The sequence below is a fragment of the Mus musculus genome, chromosome 4, assembly GCF_000001635.26.
Source record: "Mus musculus strain C57BL/6J chromosome 4, GRCm38.p6 C57BL/6J".
In the NCBI taxonomy this organism is placed as follows: Eukaryota; Metazoa; Chordata; class Mammalia; order Rodentia; family Muridae; genus Mus; species Mus musculus.
In genome coordinates, this window is record NC_000070.6 from 126093604 (window position 1) to 126114754 (window position 21151).

The window sequence follows — 21151 nt, forward strand, 5'->3', positions numbered from 1 at the left end:
TTTTTTCACCTGTTCTTCATGCAACTGTGGTTTGCAGAATGACACAACAGCACTAAAAACAAAAGAGCCAACAGGCAAGGTATAGGGACAGGGACGCAGACCTATAATCCCAGTACTTGGGGTCAGAAACAAAAGGATCTAGAACTTAGAGACTGCCTGGGTTACATGAGACCCTGTCTCAAAAGAGAAATGGCAGGGAGCAGGGTAGCAAGGGTTGGGGCAAGACAGTTCAGCACTGGATGGATGCTCTCCCAGACGACAGAGGTTTGGTTCCCAGCATCCACATAGTGGCTTATAACCATCTGTAACTCCAGTTTCAGGGGACCTGACACCTCTGGCCTCCTCAGGTACTCTACAAGCATGGTGCACTACACTTACTCAGGTACACACACACACACACACACACACACACACACTTAAAGGAATTAATATAAAAGGGAGATAAGAGGGGGAAGGAGGTACAAATGGGAAGGAGAAAAGAACTTCGTGATTACTGAAGGTACCCAACTTAAGGAGTAAAAAATCAGGGCAGCAAGCACAAAAATGAGAAAATCTACTTTTGGTAAGGTCTAGGTGAATGTGTCTCCTGGTGACCTCTGAGTACCAATTGGACATGAAGATATGCCACAGAGATACATAGAGAAAGGGCAGTGTGAGATGTGTGCCAGGCATGGGACAAAGTGGCAGAGCAGGCTACAGGCAGGCAGGCACTATGGCCAGGGAAACCTGGTGAGGTTCTGTCACCAAAGGTGACTCAGCTTAGCGGTCTACTCCCAGGAAGTTTGGGGTGGACAACACTGACCTAGATTCTGATGGAAATAGTTGTCTGTGGTTAGTTGTTGTTTTGTTTTGTTTTGTTTTTAAACTAAAACTTGGAATCCAAACTGGTTGAAATCACTAGTCCTTCCCCTGGGCCTGTGCAAGTGTCTAGTGGGTGACCTTTGGATTAGGACCAAACTTAAAACAAGAAAACTCTGGAATGTTCTAAGCAAATGTCCTGTGATGATCTGTGAAGTTTGATTACCCTGTACATATCACAAATCATCTCACTTCTTTTTTTCCCCAGTTGCCTTCCCTACAGGGCAAGCCATCCTGTGTGGAGAAGGCAGGTTTGATAGTGGGGGAGGGGATCTGTCTTATATTTGGGAACCCCATGAATAAGCTTTATCCTCCTCTCAAAACTCATTAAGTTGGGCAGTAGTGGTACATGCCTTTAATCCCATCACTTGGGAGGCAGAGGCAGGTGGATTTCTGAGTTTGAGGCCAGCCTGGTCTACAGAGTGAGTTCCAGGACAGCCAAGGCTACACAGAGAAACCTTGTCTTGAAAAACCAAAAACCAACCAACCAAACAAACAAACAAAAAACTCATTATTTTGGTGGTTGGCTTAACGAACAGTGAGCAAAGCAGGCTTTAGTAACAATCTGACCAGATAGAAGTATGACCTATGCACAGCGTCTCAGTATTTGGAAGGCAGAAGGCAGAGGATCAGGCTCAAGGTCCTTCAGGGCATAGTGAATTCAAAACAGAATGGGCTACAGGAGACCCAACTACAAAACAAAAATCAAACATAAGCATTTTAAAAAGTGTTACGCCGGGCATGGCACGCCTTTAATCCCAGCACTCGGGAGGCAGAGGCAGGTGGATTTCTGAGACAGGGTTTCTCTGTATAGCCCTGGCTGTCCTGGAACTCACTTTGTAGACCAGGCTGGCCTCGAACTCAGAAATCCACCTGCCTCTGCCTCCCAAGTGCTGGGATTAAAGGCGTGGGCCACCATGCACTGCTTGATTTTTTTTGTTTGTTTGTTTGTTTCTTTTGGTTTTGGTTTTTCGAGACAGGGTTTCTCTGTGTAGTCCTGACTGTCCTGGAACTCACTCTGTAGACCAGGCTGGCCTTGAACTCAGAAATCTGCCTGTCACTGCCTCCCACGTGCTGGGGTTAAAGGCATGTGCCACCACTGCCCGGCTCGATTTTATTTATTTATTTATTTATTTATTTATTTTTGTTTTTTTGAGGCAGAGTTTCTCTGTGTAGCCCTGGCTGTCCTGGAACTCACTGTGTAGAACAGGCTGGCCTCAAACTCAGAAATCCGCCTGCCTCTGCCTCCCGAGTGCTGGGATTAAAGGCGTGGGCCACCATGCCCTGCTCAATTTTATTTTTAATTGTTAATTAGTTACAAGCAGTTGTGAGCTGGGAACCAAATGTAGGTCTTCTGCAATAGTATGCGGACTTAATTGCTAAAGTTTAGCAGTTAAATCTTCTCTCCATAGCCCTGTGTTTTCCTCTTTGAGACAAGGTAGCTATGTAGGCCTTGCTGTCCTTGAACTCTCTCCATAGACCAGGCTGTCCTCCAACTGAGATCCACCTGCCTCTGTCTCTGGAGTTGCTGGAATTAAGGAGTTTGCCACCACGTTTGGGCCACATTTCCGTAATTTTTTTTTTTTTTTAAAGATTTATTTATTTATTACATGTAAGTACACTGTAGCTGTCTTCAGACACACCAGAAGAGGGCGTCAGATCTCGTTACAGATGGTTGTGAGCCACCATGTGGTTGCTGGGATTTGAACTCTGGACCTTCCGAAGAGCAGTCGGGTGCTCTTACCCACTGAGCCATCTAACCAGCCCCTCATTTCCGTAATTTTAATCAGATGAAGGAATTAAGGAGTTTGCCACCACGTTTGGGCCACATTTCCGTAATTTTAATCAGATGAAGGACGTTGTGTTTTTCTTTCTTTCTTTCTTTCTTTCTTTCTTTCTTTCTTTCTTTCTTTCTTTCTTTCTTTCTTTCTTTCTTTCTTTCTTTATTTATTTATTTATTTATTTAACAGAAGCTCTCTCCCACTTAACGCCATGAGCTCAGCAGGACATTAGGGAGACACAGCTCCAAGCCGGAGCCTACAAAGGTGGGAAACTAGACAGAGAAGAGAATTGGGCGTGTGGCGCGCGGCCTCCTGGGACTTGTAGTCCGCATCCTGCGAGGCGCATGCTCTGATGCTCTGGGTCTTCCGCGGTTGCCATGGCTTCTCTGAGCCTCGGTGGGTGGTGCCCCTAGACACGGGCGGGTTTTGGAGGCGTAGCGCGCGGAAGGCGGAAGGCATCACGCGGTGGGTAGGGCAGTCGAGAGTGGGGACTAGGGCGCGCTGGGACCCGTCCTCTTCCCCTGGCGCACTGGCTGCGGACTTTTCTTCCCAAACCCCTTACGCGCGGTGAGGAGAGGGGCGCACTCGGCACCCGGCTTTCCCGGGTGGGACTAATGAGCTTGACCGCTAGTGGCAAATCCCAGGCCTCCGGTCCTGGAAGCAGCAGAGTCTGGGCCTGCCTGAAGGTCTCAAAGACTATCCTTTTGGATTTTGTTTTAAGACAGAGTGTAGTTCTGTATGCCAGACTGGTCTGTAACTCGGAGATCCACCTGCCTCGGCCTCCTGAGTGCTGGGTTTAAATGCATGCATCTTGGCTAGGTTTGGCTTGTTTTGTCTTGAAACATTCCACTATCCAGGTTGACTTGGAGCTCACGATGTAGTTTAGGCCGGTTTGGCATTTGAGGTGCTCCTACTGCTTCAGACTTTAAAGTGATGGTATTATAAGTGTGCGCCATCATGCTTGGCTAGATTACATAGTAACAAGCGCCTGGCAGAAGGACATACATAAACTACAATTTGCAGTAGTCGTTCTCAAACTGACTGGCACATTAAAATTCTGGGGGGCTTTTTGTTTAAAAAAAAAGTATAAACTGAGCATAGTGGCACACACCTTTAATCCCAACACTGGAGAGGCAGAGGCAGGAGGATCTCGATGAGTTTAAGGCCAGCCTGGTCTACATAGAGAGTTCAGGACAGCCAGGGCTACATAGAGAAACCCTGTCTCAAAATAATGTAAAAATAGGATACCTTGCAGGATGTGGTAACACACATCCTGAATCCCCAGCACTTGTGAGGAAGAGACAGGTGGATCTCTGTGAGTTCCAGGCCACACTTGTTTACATTTTAAGTTCCAGGCTACTCAGGAAGATATAGGAAGACCCTGTCTTTAAAAACAACAACAACAAAACAATCTGGGCCTGTCCTCTCCAGGCAAATGAATCTAGATCTCTGGGATGTGTGGGACGTGAAAGCCAGGCAAAGGTTTCCCCGGGTGTATCCAGTGCAGGGAGGCATCTGGACCACTAGTGTGGAGTTTCAGGGCTTGGTAAAGGTGAGTGACTCTATCTGTGTGCTCCTGCCCACAGTGAGCAGCCAGCCAATGTGGAACAATGGCACTGAGCCACTCGGTGAAGGAGCGAACTATTTCTGAGAACAGCCTGATCATCCTGTTGCAGGGCCTCCAAGGCCAAATAACCACTGTGGACCTTCGGGATGAGAGTGTGGCCCGAGGACGCATTGACAACGTGGATGCTTTCATGAATATCCGCCTGGCCAATGTCACCTATACCGACCGCTGGGGACATCAGGTTGAGTTGGATGACCTTTTTGTGACCGGTCGTAACGTCCGATACGTCCATATCCCAGATGGTGTGGACATCACTGCTACTATTGAGCAGCAGCTGCAGATCATCCACCGTGTGCGCAACTTTGGTGGCAAGGGTCAAGGTCGTCGAGAGTTCCCCTCCAAAAGGCCATGAGACTGTGTCCTCGTTAAAGTTCCAGCACCACCTCAGGGACCTCCGGTGTTCTGAGCCAACTCCCGGCCATCCTTCCCCACCAGTAACAGACATGTCACAGCGGCCTTTCGTAGGGTTCCAGTTTTCAGACACACCCTGGGACCCAGAATTCCTTCTGCTGGTGGCCTTGGGGTAGGTGACAATCCCTCTTTTGGATCATTTGTATCTCAAATCTCCATTCACTGATTGGACCCCGTCCATCAAGGAGTCGTCAACTCTGGCTGTGAGGAGTACTGCGAGTGTTTGGAGTGAATCACCTCTAACGTCCCGTTTCTTTTTGGCATTTGTTTCTTTTTCTCATAAAACCAAACTTGGATACACACACGTCTGTGCCTGATGCCCTGCCTGGTATATACTGGGCTTTTGGCTCCTGTGTAGGAGCAGAGTGCAGGTCTCAAGTTGCGGGGGTTACACCAGGATTTACTTGGTCTAGAATGTGGCCCTGTTTCCCAGATTATCATGAGGAAATCTAATGGAAAGTGGTCTTTCCGTTGAGAGTCCTTGAGACTCTCTTCTTACTACTGTGTACTAAAGCTAAGAGTCTGGAGACCCCCGTCCCTTCCCTCAGGCTGGAGAGTTCAGCTAACAGGATATCAATCTCAGCCAGCCCTCGTGCTTCACATGGATAATCCTGGCTTCCAGGAGGCACAGGTACAGGGATCAGCCTCTGCTACGGGTGAAACCCTTCGTCAAAAAACCAAAACAGAGCAGTTGCAGTGGTGCACACAGTAGGATTTACTGAAGGAGGCGGAGGCAGGAGGATCATGAGTTTGAGGCCAGTCTGCGTTACGTGCTTTAGTCAAACGGTGGTGGAGAACATCTCTGATCTCTGCGCTCAGGAGGCAGAGGCAAGTGGGATCTATATGGGATTGAGGCCAGGCAGGTTTACAGAGTGAGTTCCAGGACAGAGGAACTCTGTCTCCAAAACAGAGGAAATAAAATGGTCTGAGGAAGTCCAGCGAAGATGCTGCACCTCACTGTGCTCAATTCTTTTCCGTGCGTATGAGTGTTCTGCCTACATGTGTGTGCAGGCACCATCTGTATACATGGTATCTTCAGAGGTCAGAAGAATGCATTGGTTCCTCTGGAACTGGAATTACAGAGAGTAGTGATCCAGCATGTAGGGGCTTGGAATTGAGTCTGGGTCCTGTGCAAGTACAACCAATGCTCTTCATGCAGAGCTGTCTCTCCAGCCCAGGGTTGGATTTGATTTTGTTTTGCTTTCTTTCCCTTTAAAGACAGTTTCACTGTGTAGCCCTGACTGCCTAGGAATCCATGTGGACCAGACTGGTCTCACTGCTTCTGCCTCTGAAGTGCTGGGCTTAAAGATAAGCTCCACCACACCCAGCAGTGTTAGGGTTTTGTTTGTTAGTTGGTTTTTTTTTTTTTAATATTTTTTTTATTACGTATTTTCCTCAATTACATTTCTGTTTGTTAGTTTTTGAGACAAGGCCTCCTGCGTCCCAGCCTGGCCTTGAACTCATGATCTTCCTACTTCCGCCTCCCAAGTGCTGGTATTGCAGGAGTGTGCCACTGCAGCCCACTTAGGTTTATCAGGTTCTTTTCTGCTCTTTAGGTCCTCCTAGGACCAGGTAGTTCTTGGATCTTAGATTAATTAGGCCAAATCTACCCACAGCTCCAGAGCTCTCGATCTCTGGAGGGTCTTGTTGCCTCGGAGAGGGAAGTGTGCTAGCTCCTGTCTCCTGGCAGTCCCTGCGTCCCAGCTGGAACACACATACATACAAACACACACACACACACACACACACACACACACACACACACACACACGCATGCACTCACGCACTCGAGTGCGTCTCATGCTCCCACATCCAGCTTTTCCATGGTTTTCTAAATTTGTTTCTACATAGGCATTCTTTCCATTTCTTCCTGAAGGTTGGGCTTTTGGAATTCAGAAACTAAAAATAGTCTCTGCATGCTGTTGTGTCTTCTGTTCCCTGAGGTAACAAATGGAGGGTGACTTAGCTGTGAACAAGAGGGGCCCAGGAGCTCCGGGGATAAGATGGCAGTGTGTTTCAAGATGGTACTGGAGTCTAGACTGTCATGGCATTTGCCCAAGCTTTCACATCCACCCTCCTTGTCGCTCCAGCCAAAGTGTCCGGGGGGGAGGGTCCCATTGATGGTAGAACCCCCAAGAGCTGAGTGCTCGAGCAGCGCTATCCATACCCATCTCTCATTCCTGGAGAGAAGAGGTTTTTTTTTTGGGGGGGGGGGGTGCAATCAATGTTTGAAGGAAGGAGACCACTGAAGTTTAGAATGCTGAATGGACATAAATATGTTGACTCATGCCAGAAACATGCAAGGGACAAGAGTATGCCCTCGTCTCAGCATGGCTGAGCAGGTGGGACTTAAACAGTCCAGTGAACTCTAGTCTGGCATCCCTGGCCAAAGGGTAGGCAGAGGTAACAAGGGTCCTCGACGTTCTCATTAGCATTCCAGGAAGACCCAGAGATAGTACATTTTGGATGAGAGCAGCTTAGATTCTGCAAGGGCATAGAAGTATACCAACAGCAAGGTAAGCATTCTAGGTCGCTAGTTCTGGTCATAAGCTTAATGGCTGTTAGCTAAGGTTGGAAGTAATCAGCTGGGCATGGTGGCCCATGCCTTTGGTCCTCAGAGGCAGGGGCAGGTGGATCTTCTTGAGTTCCAAGGCCAGCCTGCAGAATTGTAGGTCTGCCTATAGAGTGAGTTCTAGGCCAGGGATACATAGCAAGACCCAGTCTCCAAAGGTGGGAGGGCATGGCATGACGTTTGTTGGGAAAATGGTATTTAAAGGAAAACAAAACAAACAGTTTTTAAATGTCTCTCCAGAAAGGGAGGGGACTCCTCCCCAGCCAGTGGTTGAGTTAAATGGGAACTGCTGGGCAGCGTAATGGTGGTCAGAAGTCAACGATTGCTGTTGTGCCCTGTGTTGGGAGCTTGGTAAACCCCACGAAGGGGCAGAGCTGCAGGCTTATCCTATGTATGTGTATTAACAGCTTCATCAGACAGAGTTTGTAAACGTGATGGGCTCAAGGTGAACAACTGGGAATCTGAAGTTAGGCTTCCCTGCTACCAGAGCCCATCTCAACCCTGGCACTTTTATTTTGTTTCTTTGGTTTGTTTGTTTGTTTGTTTGTTTGGAGACAGGGTTTCTCTGTGTAGCCCTGGCTGTCCTGAAACTCAGTTTGTAGACCAGGCTGGCCTCGAACTCAGAAATCTGCTTGCCTCTGCCTCCCAAGGGTTGGGATTAAAGGTGCGTGCCACCACTACCCGGCTTGTGTTTGTTTTTTAACATGTGGTCTCATGCAGTCCAAGCTGGCCTTCAATTTGCTGTGAAAGAAGGAAGGAAGAGTGCCTTCACCTCCCAAGATACTGGGATTACATGTCGGGTTTATTGTAATACTAGGGTTGGGACTCAGTGAGTCACACACGCTAAGGCCAGCATTGTACCATCTGGGCTACTTCTCTAGCCACTGGGACTCTCTTCTGTTTCCCAGTACTCCTGGCATCCATTCTATTGCTCACCCCCAGTGTGAGTTGGACACTCAGAACCTGATACACCGCTGGATGTGGTGGTGCAGTCTATAATCCAGGCTGCTGGGGAAGTGGAGGTAGGTTACAGGTTCAAATCCAGATAGTACTATAGAGACTAGAGAGCCAGCCTGAGCAACTTATTGAAACTCTGTCTCAAAAACAAAAGCAGTGGAGATACAGCTCAGTGGTGAAATACCTTCTACCACAGAAGAGGCCATAGGTTCAGTCCCAGGTACCAAAAAAAAAAAAAAGCAAAACCAACACCAAACCTTGCCATACTCAGGCCTTGAAGCTTGGACGCAAAGAAGCCAAAACCCAGCTGCTAAGTAGGGTTGGGGTTCTGTAGTCTGAAGAAGCTCCTGGGGGTGAGGTCTCCCCTCCTTCTGTGATAGTCCAATCTGCCTATCTCTTTTCAAGAAGCCATCTTGAGCTGTTGTGACAGGTGTCATTTTGTTATGGCAGCACCATCTGCCAGTGAGCCAGAGTTGGAGAGCCAGCAGGAGACTGTCACCACCCATGTATGTCCCAGAGATCCATGAGTTGGTGTCCTGATGACAGTTTTTTTTTTTTTTTAATCTCCTCTGGCTGGCACTTTCTCCTCCTCTGCTTTGTTAAAACTTCTATATTTTGAGTCAGCTGAGAGCCTACCAGGAGTTGGAATGGTGGTGTCAGCGCCCAGTGATTCATCTTACTGGTAATTAGTGAACTGGAAAACCCAAGATTCATCCCTGTCAAAGGCAGGGCTTCCGGAATCCTTTTTCTCCTCACTTTGTCAGAGAGAGGAGCAAAGTGGGCCGGCCTTCTGGATGCCTGCCTTTGAGTCACGTGCCTCCTAGAGGTTCCCCGACTGAGACCAGTGGGCATCTATAGGGTGTGGTTAGCTGGATGTGAAACTCCTTGGGTCCTCCCATGGTTGGTGTAATGTGTTATCCCCACTTGGGCAGCCAGGATTTACACTGAATTACCTAGTTTGTAAGTGATACAATGGGGATTCAAGCTCTAGCCTTTTTGGAACCCACGAAACTTTCTTCAAACCACAGCCCAGCCATTATTAGCTGGGTGTCACGGCAGAGGTTACCCTCTCTCTCTGAGTGCTACCTTCTGCATTTGTTAACAGGTCTCTAAAAGTGCCTCATTTTGCATAAGACAGGGCCTTAGGAGCTGGTATCATTACTAGTTATTCAGCATTATCTGCAGCTGAATGGCCACCAAGCCAATCAAAGACATTAAGAAAGGATTCAGGCTGGGACTTCATTATGAAGACCAGCCTTCGGTGTCCTAGCAGGGCTTAGTCGTGTCCACGTGTGTCTACACGTGGATCCAGAATGACCCAGGGGAGGGAAGAGTGTCATCAAGTACACTTGTTAACTCTGAGACAAAGGAGTGGGACTATGGCCGCTGGTACTGCTGCCACCGAGCCCTTCTGGCCGCTTCTACACGGCAGTGGACGGAAGCCAGGATTTTCGAGGGCCCCCAGTGAGTCACCAGACTGATGCAATCCCTTTAAAGGGCTCATCTGCTGGTGCAAGAAGCTGATTCATGGAGGGCGTGGCTGCTGAAGGAGGAGAAAGGACGGAAACTGGCAGGAGGGAGTGAGGTAGACAGCCGGCTGAAGTCGTTCATTGGAACTCTTCACTGCAATCTCCCTGGACAAGACTCTAGGGATGTCCAAGATGAACTTGGCCATCTTTGGGGTTTCTGAAGGGCCTAAAGTGAAATGAATTGTGACAGTAGCGACAGCCAATTCTTGACTTCTCTTGTACCCAACTTCAGCACTTTCCCACACAAATTTCCAGAAGCCGAGAAATGGGGAGCAAAGAAAGACTACTTTTCTAAAGAATGCAGTGCAGTTGGCGGGTTTTGCAACCACTTAGAGACGTCCCCAACCCCAGCAAGGAGAGCATAAGTCGGTGAGGTTCTGCAGAGCCAAGGCGGACCGGCGCCTCTGTCCCAGTCCCACTGTAGATGTAGATTAGCGGTAAGTACCGCCCCCTGACTGTCCAATCACTTTACAGATTTCGACCCAGACTCCACCCAGAACCAATTGGCGATCTTATCTGGGCTTCCTGCCTGAAGGCTTCCGCCCATCCTGAAGATGGCGCACCAACCCCAAACTCAGGCGAGGGGGCGGGAGGCGGGGCCGAGAGCCTATGCGTCACTTCCGTTGTCAGGTGGCGGCGCCGCAGCCATGGAGGGAGGCGGCGGCGGCAGCTCTGGCGGCTGCGCTGGGAGGCGGCGGTGAGCGGCTCCCACGCCCCCGGCCCGGCCCCGGCCCCCGGGACGGAGCGCCGAGCAGCCCCGACTCTGGGCTGCGGACTATGGGCAAGGAGCGCTGATTCCCCGGGAAAGGTGAGTTCGGGGTCCCGGGACGCGGAGCCGGGTGGGGGCTGCGTGCTGGCGGGGCGGGCCACCGTGGCGGAGGGACCCCGGTGACAGCCCGAAGCTGACCGGCGCGACCAGAACGGCTATAGTGAATTCCCCCTCCGCCACTGGAGGTCTGTCCTTCCCGGCAGCGGGGGCGTCGGCTGCCGGGAGCCTCGGTCTTTTGCCGCAGCCCTGGGAAATGGGCACTGCTCGCCTTGCCCAGACCCACTCAACCAGTCATCGAAGCAGCCGGCGTTTGGCCCGCTCTAGTTTTTCTCCCAGAGAGACCCGCTCCTCCTCTCCATGCTTCTCTCCTGACCTAGAGAGTGACTTGAAAGTTAGAACGAGTCCCCAAGGAGAGCCAGCCAAGGTTTTCCTCCTGGAGCCCTCACCCGTTGGCACCAACACCATCGCTGCTGGGGAATTTTCACATCCTGGGCGGCGTTCAGGTGCGAGTCACAGCAACCTGCTTGCCAGATCCACGTTGGGCCGGTCTTCACCGTGGGAGAGCTTGCTGTGGTCAGTGTTTCACCTGCCATCCTGGTCAGGCCCGCCCATTCCTACGATGCTTGGCCCCACCTTTCAATCTTGGGTAGGAGCTTTCGGATTCCCGGTGGCTTCTCCGTCCACCCCCACTCCCCCAGGTTGTTGGCAGAAGGAAGAGCTGACAGCCACCTTCGGTGGCAGGATAGACTTTGCTCTGTTTTAAGTCACTGGAGGAAACCGGTTGGCTTTGCTGGTTTTGAGAATCATTGAGGAAGAGGGTAGTCACGCTGGGCTGGGCGCCTTTCCCTCTCGGCTGAGTAGTTTTGCATGAGATAAGGAAGAGCAAAATCCTATAGCCCTTATTTATAAACAACGTTGTGAGTTCCTCCTTAAAGGCCCTGTTATTTGATTGTGGATTAGACTATCTCTGCCAGAGATAGTCCCCATTCATTCATTCATTCATTCATTCATTTTTCTCATAACAAAAGGGCCCTGCCTGTAGAGCCTAGTGCTGTGTAGTATTCGTAGGCTTTGGAGGCTCACTCCTTAAAGCCTGGGATTAAAAGTGTGTGTCAACCTTGCTCTGGACTCCTTAAATTCAGATTCTGGTGCCGCTGCTTTCTGGTTGCCCGACCTTGGGTCATTTGTATTCGTCCTCATTTGCAAACCACTGGCCATGGTAAAAAGAGTCATTATGGAGAGTTGCGCTAACACCTAATAAAGAGGTTCTTATCCGAACTAGTTCACTGTCCAGCTAGAGGAAACTGACCTGCAAGCAGATAGGTGAAATGTGATCTACAAAAGCAACAGAAACTGAATGCTGAGGGAGCCCAGTGGGGAAGCTGCTAGCTCAGTCTGGGAAGCCTGAGCAGTAGTGACAGGAGGATAGTGACTGGAAGGACAGAAAGGGGGAGGGAGGCTTAGTCATGTAAAATGGGAGATGCTATTTGGAGAGAAGTACAGAGAGTCAGAGAGAGACAACCTTAGCTGTGTCAGTAGAGTGGTATGGAAGCCGACAGGGCACAAAGTAAAGCAATATAAGTTAATAAAAAAAAATGAACATCTCATGGATCATTTGGAACTTTGTGTCTAGTGCACAAGAGGCCAGTAAGCTTTTAGCTGAGGAGTGACAGGACTAGATCTGTATCTTAGATCGCATTCTCTGTGAGGAGTTGAGGAGGGTGAGAGAGCTAGACACTTCGTCAGAGACCATCACATGCTTCCAAGAAGAGAGTATAGACCTACTGGACCTGTGCTGAGAAGGCACCGTGTGGTCAGTGCTAGGTGGACAACCCCTTCAAGTGCTCCCCAAAGTGCTCTTCTCTCTCTGAGATCTCAGGTTGTTTAAGCTGCTGGCAATGGCAAGGTAGGACTTTCCTCCCAGATGTAAGGGGGGTTTCATTTTCTCTCCTGTGCCTTTAACGGAGAAGACAGTAGTTTGAAGCGGTTAAGAGCTTTTTTGGCTCAAACAGGTCTACTTCTAATCCCTGCTCAGCTAGCCAGATTTCTCACTGTAAAAAGACACAGTAGGACTTCTTCCGCAATAGGGCTGTCGTGAGGATCAAGACAGATGTTACAGAGTTAGGACTCAGCGTTCAGTGTGCAGTAGACGCTTGGTGAATGGTAGTTTTCGTGGCAAATGGCTAGAGAGCTTCTGGGACCCACTTGAAGCAATTGACAGGAGCTAGTAGAGCTGTGTCCCACGGAGCTGTTTGTTCTGAGGGGTCCCGAGAGCACGCTGCAGTTTATGTATTCTATCTGAAAAGAGAATGGGGCTTCCCCAGGCTGGACAGCGTCACTGCAGATGTGTCTCTCCCCTAAAGCCTTCTCTAGGAGCAGAAGCAGAGCTAGCCCTGGTAGTGTCGGGAGGCAGAGCAGACAGACCTCCATGAGTTCTAGTTCATGCTGGTCTATGTAGTGAGTTCTAGAACAGCTAAGGCTACATAAAGAGACCCTGTCTTAACCCTGCCCCAGCCCCCAGAAAAGCAGAACTACTGAGAAATAATATTGTTCGGCCTTGTGAGACAGGGTCTCTCTTTGTAGACCAGGGTGATTTCAAATTTGTGTCTGGGCTTACAGATTTGTGCCTCCACACTGGGCTGAGAAGTAGCATTTAAAGCATGAACTGGAGGGAATGTATGTCGTGTTCTCTGGAGTCCCCACTGATGAGCCTGCTCTGGAACCTGAGTTAGCCTCAGCAGGGAGGGTCACGCTGATGAACGTGTGCTCCACCATGCTTATGTGTGTGGTGGCTCAAGGTAGAGACTCTCTGCAGTACACCTGTGAATTTCCACGTGGGACTGCCACATGCTAGGGGCAGGGGCAAGGAAGAGGAGAGAGGGACAGGCACCCCAATCCATTAGCACGTGCACAGGTATTGGGGAGTCTTTCCCAGAAGTCTGTGCAGCATGAAGTACAGATCAAGGGAACAGAAGAAATGACCTTCCCGGGGATGAGGAATGGAGAGGGTTAGAGCGCTCTTAAGACTTTGAGGAGTTCTGGGGTTTTGTGAAGCACTCTAGGCCCCTAGGTAGAAGTGGTGGTGGGGGTGTGTGTGCACGCGCTCTCTCTCATGGTTTTGGTGCCACAGGGGTTCCATCACAGAATATAACAGGACTTGGCTGCAGGATATGCGGGAGAGAGAAACTAGAGAGAGAAGCGGGCACTCAGTGAAGATGTTTGAGCGTTGGTACTCTGTGGTGATGGATGCCTGCGTGCTGGAAATACCTGCATCTTCCAAAGAGCAGTCGGTGCTCTTAACCACTGAGCCATCTCTCCAGCCCCCTTTTTTTTTTCTTACTTATTTTTTGTTTGTGTATGCGTGAGGCTGCGTGAGTTTATGTGCCCTAGAGCTTGAGTTACAGGTGGTTACGAGCTTTCTGATGCGGGTTCTGTGAACTGAACCCAGGTTCTCCAAGGGCAGTAAGTGTTCTTAGCCACTAGGCCATTTCTCCAAACCCTGATTTTCCTCATACATAGAGTTTAGACCACCCCTAAGTACCTGAGGGAACAAATGCCTAGAAGAGAGCTATTGCCTCAAAGCTGGTTCTTTGACGAAGTCCTGCCCTAATAGCCCAGGTTGTCCTCAGAGTTCCTGCATAGACCAGGCTGACCTTGAACTCACCACCCTCCTTTCTCAGCCTCCTGAAGGCCAAGCCTTCATAGCTACCCCCAGCAAATAGCTACTCATGAGAGAACAGGGAGAGCAGCCCATCTTTCTTGCTCTCCGACCTGAGGCAGATAAGGGGATAAGTGGGTGGGTGGGAATGTGGACTCTAGGGGCTTAGCTCTATATTGGTCTGATGTTTTCAAGAAAACCCCACTGTCAGGAAACAGTGCCCCCTCTAAATATGCATGCGGACTGCCACCTACCCTACAGGAGGGCGTTTGCTGCCCAAGGGTCCAGAATGAAGGGAGTGGGCTGTCACAGGAGTGGGGACTGGAGAGAACAGGATTGACCTGCTAGTTATCTGCCTGTACGACTGGGCACAGTTGGTATTGGTCTGATGAGGTGTGTTAGAGGGATAGCAGTGCTTTTAGGGAGAGGATTTCCGACCTTTGAGTGACTTGGACCAACATACCCTGGGACTTTGGACCCCATGGCTGGCACTTTCCAGGTCTGGCCAGAAAAGCCCTGCTACTTTTGCAGTAAGTTTGGTGCTGGCAGCATCCCAGGCTACGGGTGCATCATGGGCAAGGGGCGTGTTTTCTCCTGGAAAAAATAGGAAGGAAATTAAGAACAACAAAAGGTTTCAAACCAGCAGAGGTTCCCTGTTGATTACCATGGACACTGCACTGGATGGCCCTCTGTGGGGTAGGGCTTACTCTGCTTTACAGGACAGCTTGTCGGGGATCAGAGGGATTAAGGAGCCTGCTCTGTTAAACAGCCAGTGATGATGGGACTGGGACTTTCCACATCCGGCTCTCTGTGACTCTGGAGCCCATGCTACCCCTTCCTCCATCCGGGCCAGGCGCTGGCCCCAGGGAGCCCAGTCCCCAGAATCTTGGAGTCAAGAGCTATAGGGCTGGAAGGGACCTTGATGAGGCAGAAGCAATCCTTCCCTTGGCTGAGGAATAGAACTGCCACTGCCTGGAGGCAAGGTCTTCTCTTCTCCCCGTGGGGAGTACATAGAAACATTTTAAACCATGTTAGCCACAGTCAGACCTGGCTTCAGAAGCCAGTTCTGTCACATGCTGGCCAGATGACCTTGAACAAAATCATTCTGACCCCAGTGTCCTCTGCTGTTAAAGGAGGATAACTGTTCCTGCACTGAGGCTGAAATAGGTTACTGTGATACCAAGTGTCGCTTAGTGCCTGTCATAGTCAGGTTCCAGTGCTGTCTCATTAGTGATCTGTGAATATCCCTAAAGTGACAGCTCATGCCTGCCTTCAGTCCAATGGATACCAGGTGGCAAACAGGAAGCTCTTTATAGACTTGTTTGCAAGCTGTCTGAGGGAGATTGTACTTCCCAGGACTATTGACCTTGACCCTTCCTTCCTTAGCTCCTGGGACCCCCTTGCCTTAGCAGACAGCGCCATAAGACTGGGGCAGTAAGCTTCCACCTGCCACCAGAGTACACCTTCTCAAGAAGCAAAATTATCATTATAATAACTATAGGGAATAACCAAAGAATGCAAAAGAATATGAATAAGAAATACAAGAGCCCTCCCTCTCTCTGGATTCTTCTCAAAACTCCCTGTGCACATTGAAGGGTGTTAATTTCTTTAACCAAAATAGGTTCATATGCACATGCAGTATTGCAGGGTGCTTGTTTTTCTCAAGATGGGATTTCTTTGTGTAGCCCTGGCTGTCCTGGAACTTTCTCTGTAGACCTGGCTAGCCTTGAACTCAGAGATCTGCCTGCCACTGCCTTCCAAGTGCTGGAACTAAAGATATGCAGGCTTGGTGGTGGTGGTGGTGTTTTTGATAGGGTCTCATCAAGTCCAAACCAGTCTGGAAATCAATGAAGTTGACCTAGAACTTGTGAATCTCCTACCTCAGCCTCTAAGTACCGGGATTACAGGAATATGCCTCGATGCCCAGTTTCTGTGGTGTTGGGAGGTAGGCAAGTGCTCTCCCAGCTGAGCTACATCTTAAGCCCAAAGTTGTGAAATTTAACTTTGTATGGCTCTGATCCAAATGGCCTTGCGTGTAGGATGACGCAGTGCTTCTTTTTAAAGCCGTTGCAGACAATGTAAGGGAAAGTTGCATGTCTGTGTGCTCAGCTTGAGCTTTCCCGTGCCACTCTGAAAACCTGGGCTAGACACTGGCCTGGTTCCTCTCATGCATGTTGGTTCTGAGGACAGTCCCTCGGGGTGCACCATACTTGGGGGCAGTGCCACCACCACCCCCATCTCCAGGTGAGGAAGCTATGAGCCCAGAAACAGGTGTCCAGGTCACAAAGTAGACAGAAAGGTGGCTCTTAGGCACAGCCAGCCCTTCTTTGATCTCTTGTTGCTTTCTCTTTGCCTGATTTCAGCTATTTTGGGTGACAGTACTTGAACTCCATATGGGACCCTGTGGCAGCCGTGTCATTGGGCTGAGTCAACCCCACAGAGCAGTAACTGATATTTTGAGCTGAAGGGCCCCTGAGTCACATGCTAGGATCTTCCTTGCTGTGAGTTTCTTTTCTAGCCAGTGAGCTAGAGCGGACTGGTATGACAAGGGAGAGCTGTCAGTAACTTGCGCCAATATCCCTTCTTCACAAGGCCCCTTGCAGATCCAAGACCCATCACAAATGTCAACCAAGCCAGTGTGCTTGGCTGCTTTTCTGGATGGGAGATACCAGGCCAGCACAGCTCGAGAAAGAGCTATTAAGATTGTCCCCTCCTCTGACACCCACACGGCCTGACAGATTATTGTTGTCACGTCAGCTGCTTCCGGAGGCAGGGAGGAGGGGGTCAGCTGGTGACAGGACTGTCGACAATACCCTAGATCCCATTCTGGTGGCTTCTAAGAGTGACTGCTGGGGAAATGCCCTCAGGAGCAGCCAGCCCACTTGAGCACTCCCAGGGACTGGTGATGCTCTGGCTTTTTTCTAAAACTGCTCCGAGCCTACCCCGACCAGCACTTCAGTCTTCTAGTGGAGCCCATGGGGGAACTCCTGAAGGCTGTAAGTGGTGATTACACAATCTCCTCATATGGGGCTAATTTGTAAAGCCTGCCTCCTGGAGGAGACAAGAGCTGGATCCCCAGGCTGCAGAGTGGGCTTTTAGGTCCCTTCTGCGTCCAGCTGCAGTGCTCAGCATGACCAAGTGCTGCTGGGGACAGGCTGCCTAATGGCAGTGGATGTACTTTGGGGGAGCTGTGTAGGCCCTTTGCCAGCACCCCTCCCACTTCCCCCTGGCTGAGTCACTTCCTTTCTGGCTGCCGCAGGTATTCTCCCACAGGCCCAGAGCAGAGCCGCCTCAGTGGGTGAGGCTCGCTCTGTGTAGCCCTCACTAGTAACCCCCAGGCAGTACAGTGCAGCCAGCGTGGGGAGAATGAGGCAGTGGTATATTTTCCTAACAAACTGGAGCTGTGTGTATCCTCTTGCATTTACAGAGTGAGCAGAAGCGGCACTGTTGGGGAATAGTGAAGATGACAGCACAGGCATGAGTCTTTGTCACCAGGGAATCCTGGCTGGAGTCAAAGGATTACTAATCCATCTCCCCAGCCCCCCAGCCTCCATCCGGAGCACAAAGCAAGGGCTTCCGGTCGGTCGGTCGTTCCTTTGAGAGCAGGGGAGGACTCACTCCCCTTTCAGCCACACCTGTCATGCCATTCAGGTTTAAAGGGATAGCCCTGATGTCTGTCTCAGTCCAGTCAGGAGAAGAGAGCTGCCAGCTCCAAGTTCTGGTTTCTCTGTCCTGAAACAGACATTGGCTCTGCAGGTATAGTTTCTTGATAGGGCGCTTGTCTCTATGCTTAAGGCCCTGGGTTCTATCGCCAGCATTCTAACAAACAAAAATAGACGAATGAGAAAGTTATTAAAAAGAGGGGGCTGGAGAGATGGCTCAGTGGTTAAGAGCCCTGACTGCTCTTCCAGAGGTCCTGAGTTCAAATACCAGCAACCACATGATAGCTCACAACCATCTGCAATGGGATCTGATGCCCTCTTCTGGTGTGTCTGAAAACAGTTACAGCGTACTCATATACATAAAATAAGTAAATAAATTAAAAAAGAAAAATTAAAAAGAACCCAGGCAGGGCATGGTATTGAATCACTGTAATCCTAGCACTTGAAAGGCAGAGGCACAGGAGACTCACACATTCAAGGTCAGCATGGTCTGCATTCTGAATAAGACCCTGCATTTAGGGGGAGGAGGAAAAAGCCCTAAAAATGGATCCTAGTAATTAGCCCTTCAGGTACAAGCTGAAAATTCACGTGTCTGGAGAGATTATCTACCAGGTCACCTATACACACAACAGGGGCATTTGTCTTTCTTCTGCTAGCCCCAGGATAACAAGCTGATCTTTTGGACATCCTATGAAGGAAATGTTACCACTCCCCTTTTCAAAATGAGGAAACTGAGGCCCACAAAGGATTGACTGGGTTAACAGAGCAAGAGAAAGATGGAAGCTAAGGCCTGAACCCTGGTTTGCACAACCCCATGTTGGTCCTGCTCTCCTGTCTGATATTTGGGTGACTGCCCGTGGTTTGAAACCCTTGTTCCTGGGCTGTGAGTTCCTCTTGCTTTCTTGAGTATAGAGAGCAGATCTGTAGGGAGGCTGGCTATCTCAGGTGTGTGGAGACAGTTACAGAAACAACAAGCTTATGCAGATTTAGCATGAGAAAACATGTATTCCTGCCTCAACGTTTGAGTTAGTGACTTTAGGAGTCTCACTAATTTTTTCTAGGAAATATGCATGCTCCTATGTGTGTCAGGGAAGATCAGTTAGAATTATGTATTTGCAGCTGTTTTGTAAACTATAAAGCTGTAAGCAGGGCTGGAGAGATGGCTCAGTGGTTAAGAGCACCGACTGCTCTTGCAAAGGTCCTGAGTTCAAATCCCAGCAATTACATGGTGGCTCACAACCAAGCAACAATAATGAGATCTGACTCCCTCTTCTGGTGCATCTGAAGACAGCTACAGTGTACTTAGATATAATAATAATAAAGAAAAATTTTTAAAAAGCTGTAAGCAAAAGTCACTTAGAGATAATGTAAGAATGTAGAGCTCGCATGTGGATTCTGAGAGGTCTTGCATCTCTTACACAGGTTAGTCTGTCCCTTCCTCATTGTGGGGTTCTATACAGAAATGGGTTTGGTTCCATGATTGGGATGTCTTTCTGCTATTTAAACAACCCAGTGTAGACCATGTCCTGCCTCATGCATTTCTGACATGGGCCTTTGTTTCTTTTAGAGTAGCCCAGCTAGCTTTGACCCACAGTGATCCTCTTGTCTCAGCCTCACTAGTACTGAGGCATTTCTTTTTGTGTCTTTTCCTTTGGTGGGGGAAGGAGTAGGGGATTGTGGGGCAGCTCTCACGATGTAACCCAGGCTGGGCTCAGACTGCCTTCCTGACTCTACTTCCTGATGCTGGGATTATAGGCATGTGCCACTGCACAGTATGCCAGGGGATTTTTTTTTTTTCTGGTTAACCTGCCCAATACCAGCAGAGTTTTTGTGTCTGTTGCCCTGAGCTAGTAGACACTTCCTAGTCTGTCTGGCTCTGTTCTCATCTCAGTCCATTTCAGTCCCAGCCTGGCAGAGGGCACGATTCACCCGTGAAGAATAACACTTGTGCCTCCATACCCAGCTGTCTATCCCCTGCCCTGACACTGGCCTCCGTGCCTCGTAGATGCATGGCCTATTTTCTCTTGGCTTTTTGGCAGGCACAGGCTAGGCTCAGCTAGCAGAGTCAGACTTGCTCTCTGGGAGCCCACAGCCTGGGCTGGGGTGATGGTAAACAAACCAATAGTCACAGCCCAGTGGGAGGGTGCAGAGGTATGCTCTGGTGTTCTGGGTGGTAGAGAAGGCCACCTAGCCCTGGTAAATGGCTGGGAGTATCTGTTTTTTAGGTTTTTTTTTTTTTCGAGACAGGGTTTCTCTGTGTATCCCTGGCTGTCCTGGAACTCACTCTGTAGACCAGGCTGGCCTCAAATTCAGAAATCCACCTGCCTCTGCCTCCCGAGTGCTGGGATTAAAGGTGTGCACCACCACTGCCCCGCTTCGAGTATCTGTTGTAAGTGACAAGACACTTCAATGAGGACGGTGAGACGACAGGGAGGCCAGAGAGAAGAAGGGTAAGGTGAGACTGTTCATGGCACATACAGCTGCCATGACTCATGGGCTACATTTAGTGTCATATAAGGGCAGTAAGGTGGAGGAGGTAGCAGGTCTGGCAGCCTTACTGGAGAGCTTGGGTTTCTTCCTGAAAACTGGGAGACTTGCAGGACCTCTGCAGTAGATAGCTGCTGCTGCCGCCGCCCAATGGACTGTGTCTGTCCAGCCTGTTACCCAGTTAGCAGAGGCAGTGGCTTGTGTTTGATGGAGTGGTTCCTGCATCCTTTTTATCAGCCCGAAGGAGAGCAGTGGCTCACTGCTCTGCCCTTGGTGCAGAGAAGTGCCTAGGATGCGTTGCAGAAAGGCGCCACCAGGTGGTGGACCTGAAGATTACAGAACCCTCACCCCACCCCCCTCCTCCCACCCCCCCTCATTTCTTAGCCATATAAGACTAAATCAGTTCGTGACAAGCTGACTCTGCCCAGCAAGAATGAGGCTTCAGGTTCCCCTGCTGCAGTTATATACTCAAATCGGCCCCTTTAAACTTGTGAACTGAACCTTTAGGAGTTAGTCCAGCAGGTAGGACTTTGTCCTGTGTCTCTGAGAATACAATGCCAAACATCATGGTTGTTGTTCACTCCTAAACACTTGTATAACCCATATACTTTTCACTCCAGGAAGTGTAACTGAGGCTGGAGAGACGCTCAGTGGTTAAGAGCACTGGCTGCTCTTCCAGAGGACCTGAGCTTGGGTCCCAGCTCCCACATCACAACTGCCTAAAGTTCACTTCTAGGGTATCCAGTGCCCTCACACTCATGCATATGAGTAAAAAATGTAAATAAACATTAGGGAGAAAGTGTAGATGACACTACCATTGTCATATATTTATACATGCAT

The 21151-nt window shown here is 49.7% G+C and overlaps 2 protein-coding genes across 9 annotated transcripts in view; both read left to right on the plus strand.

Moving 5' to 3' along the window:
• Positions 1-2958: 2958 nt before the first annotated feature.
• On the plus strand, positions 2959-4981 carry Lsm10 (U7 snRNP-specific Sm-like protein LSM10). Of its 4 annotated transcripts, none has more exons than XM_006502686.3 (2): positions 2959-3035; positions 4226-4981. In XM_006502686.3, the coding sequence occupies exon 2, from the start codon at positions 4250-4252 to the stop codon at positions 4616-4618; it is 369 nt and encodes a 122-aa protein (XP_006502749.1). In that variant the 5' UTR covers positions 2959-3035; positions 4226-4249; the 3' UTR covers positions 4619-4981. The 4 variants fall into 4 exon arrangements, with proteins under 4 accessions (XP_006502749.1, NP_620046.1, NP_001156738.1 ...); NM_138721.2 differs by lacking the exon at positions 2959-3035 and adding an exon at positions 3050-3206; NM_001163266.1 differs by lacking the exon at positions 2959-3035 and adding an exon at positions 3050-3104.
• A 5357-nt stretch (positions 4982-10338) lies between these two features.
• The window catches only part of Stk40 (serine/threonine kinase 40), a 37088-nt gene continuing 26275 nt past the window's right edge, over positions 10339-21151 (plus strand). For 3 of the 5 annotated variants that reach the window (XM_017320414.2, XM_006503442.2, XM_006503441.4), the window contains exon 1: positions 10339-10543. The gene's annotated coding sequence lies outside the window, so the exon portion shown is untranslated. The remainder of the gene's footprint in view (positions 10544-21151) is intronic. The other 2 variants (NM_001145827.1, NM_028800.3) reach the window with 1 other exon arrangement.

Excerpts from the sequence above, each read along its gene's own strand:
- Lsm10 (XM_006502686.3), top strand. The coding sequence starts at position 4,250 with ATGGCACTGAGCCACTCGGTGAAGGAGCGAACTATTTCTGAGAACAGC.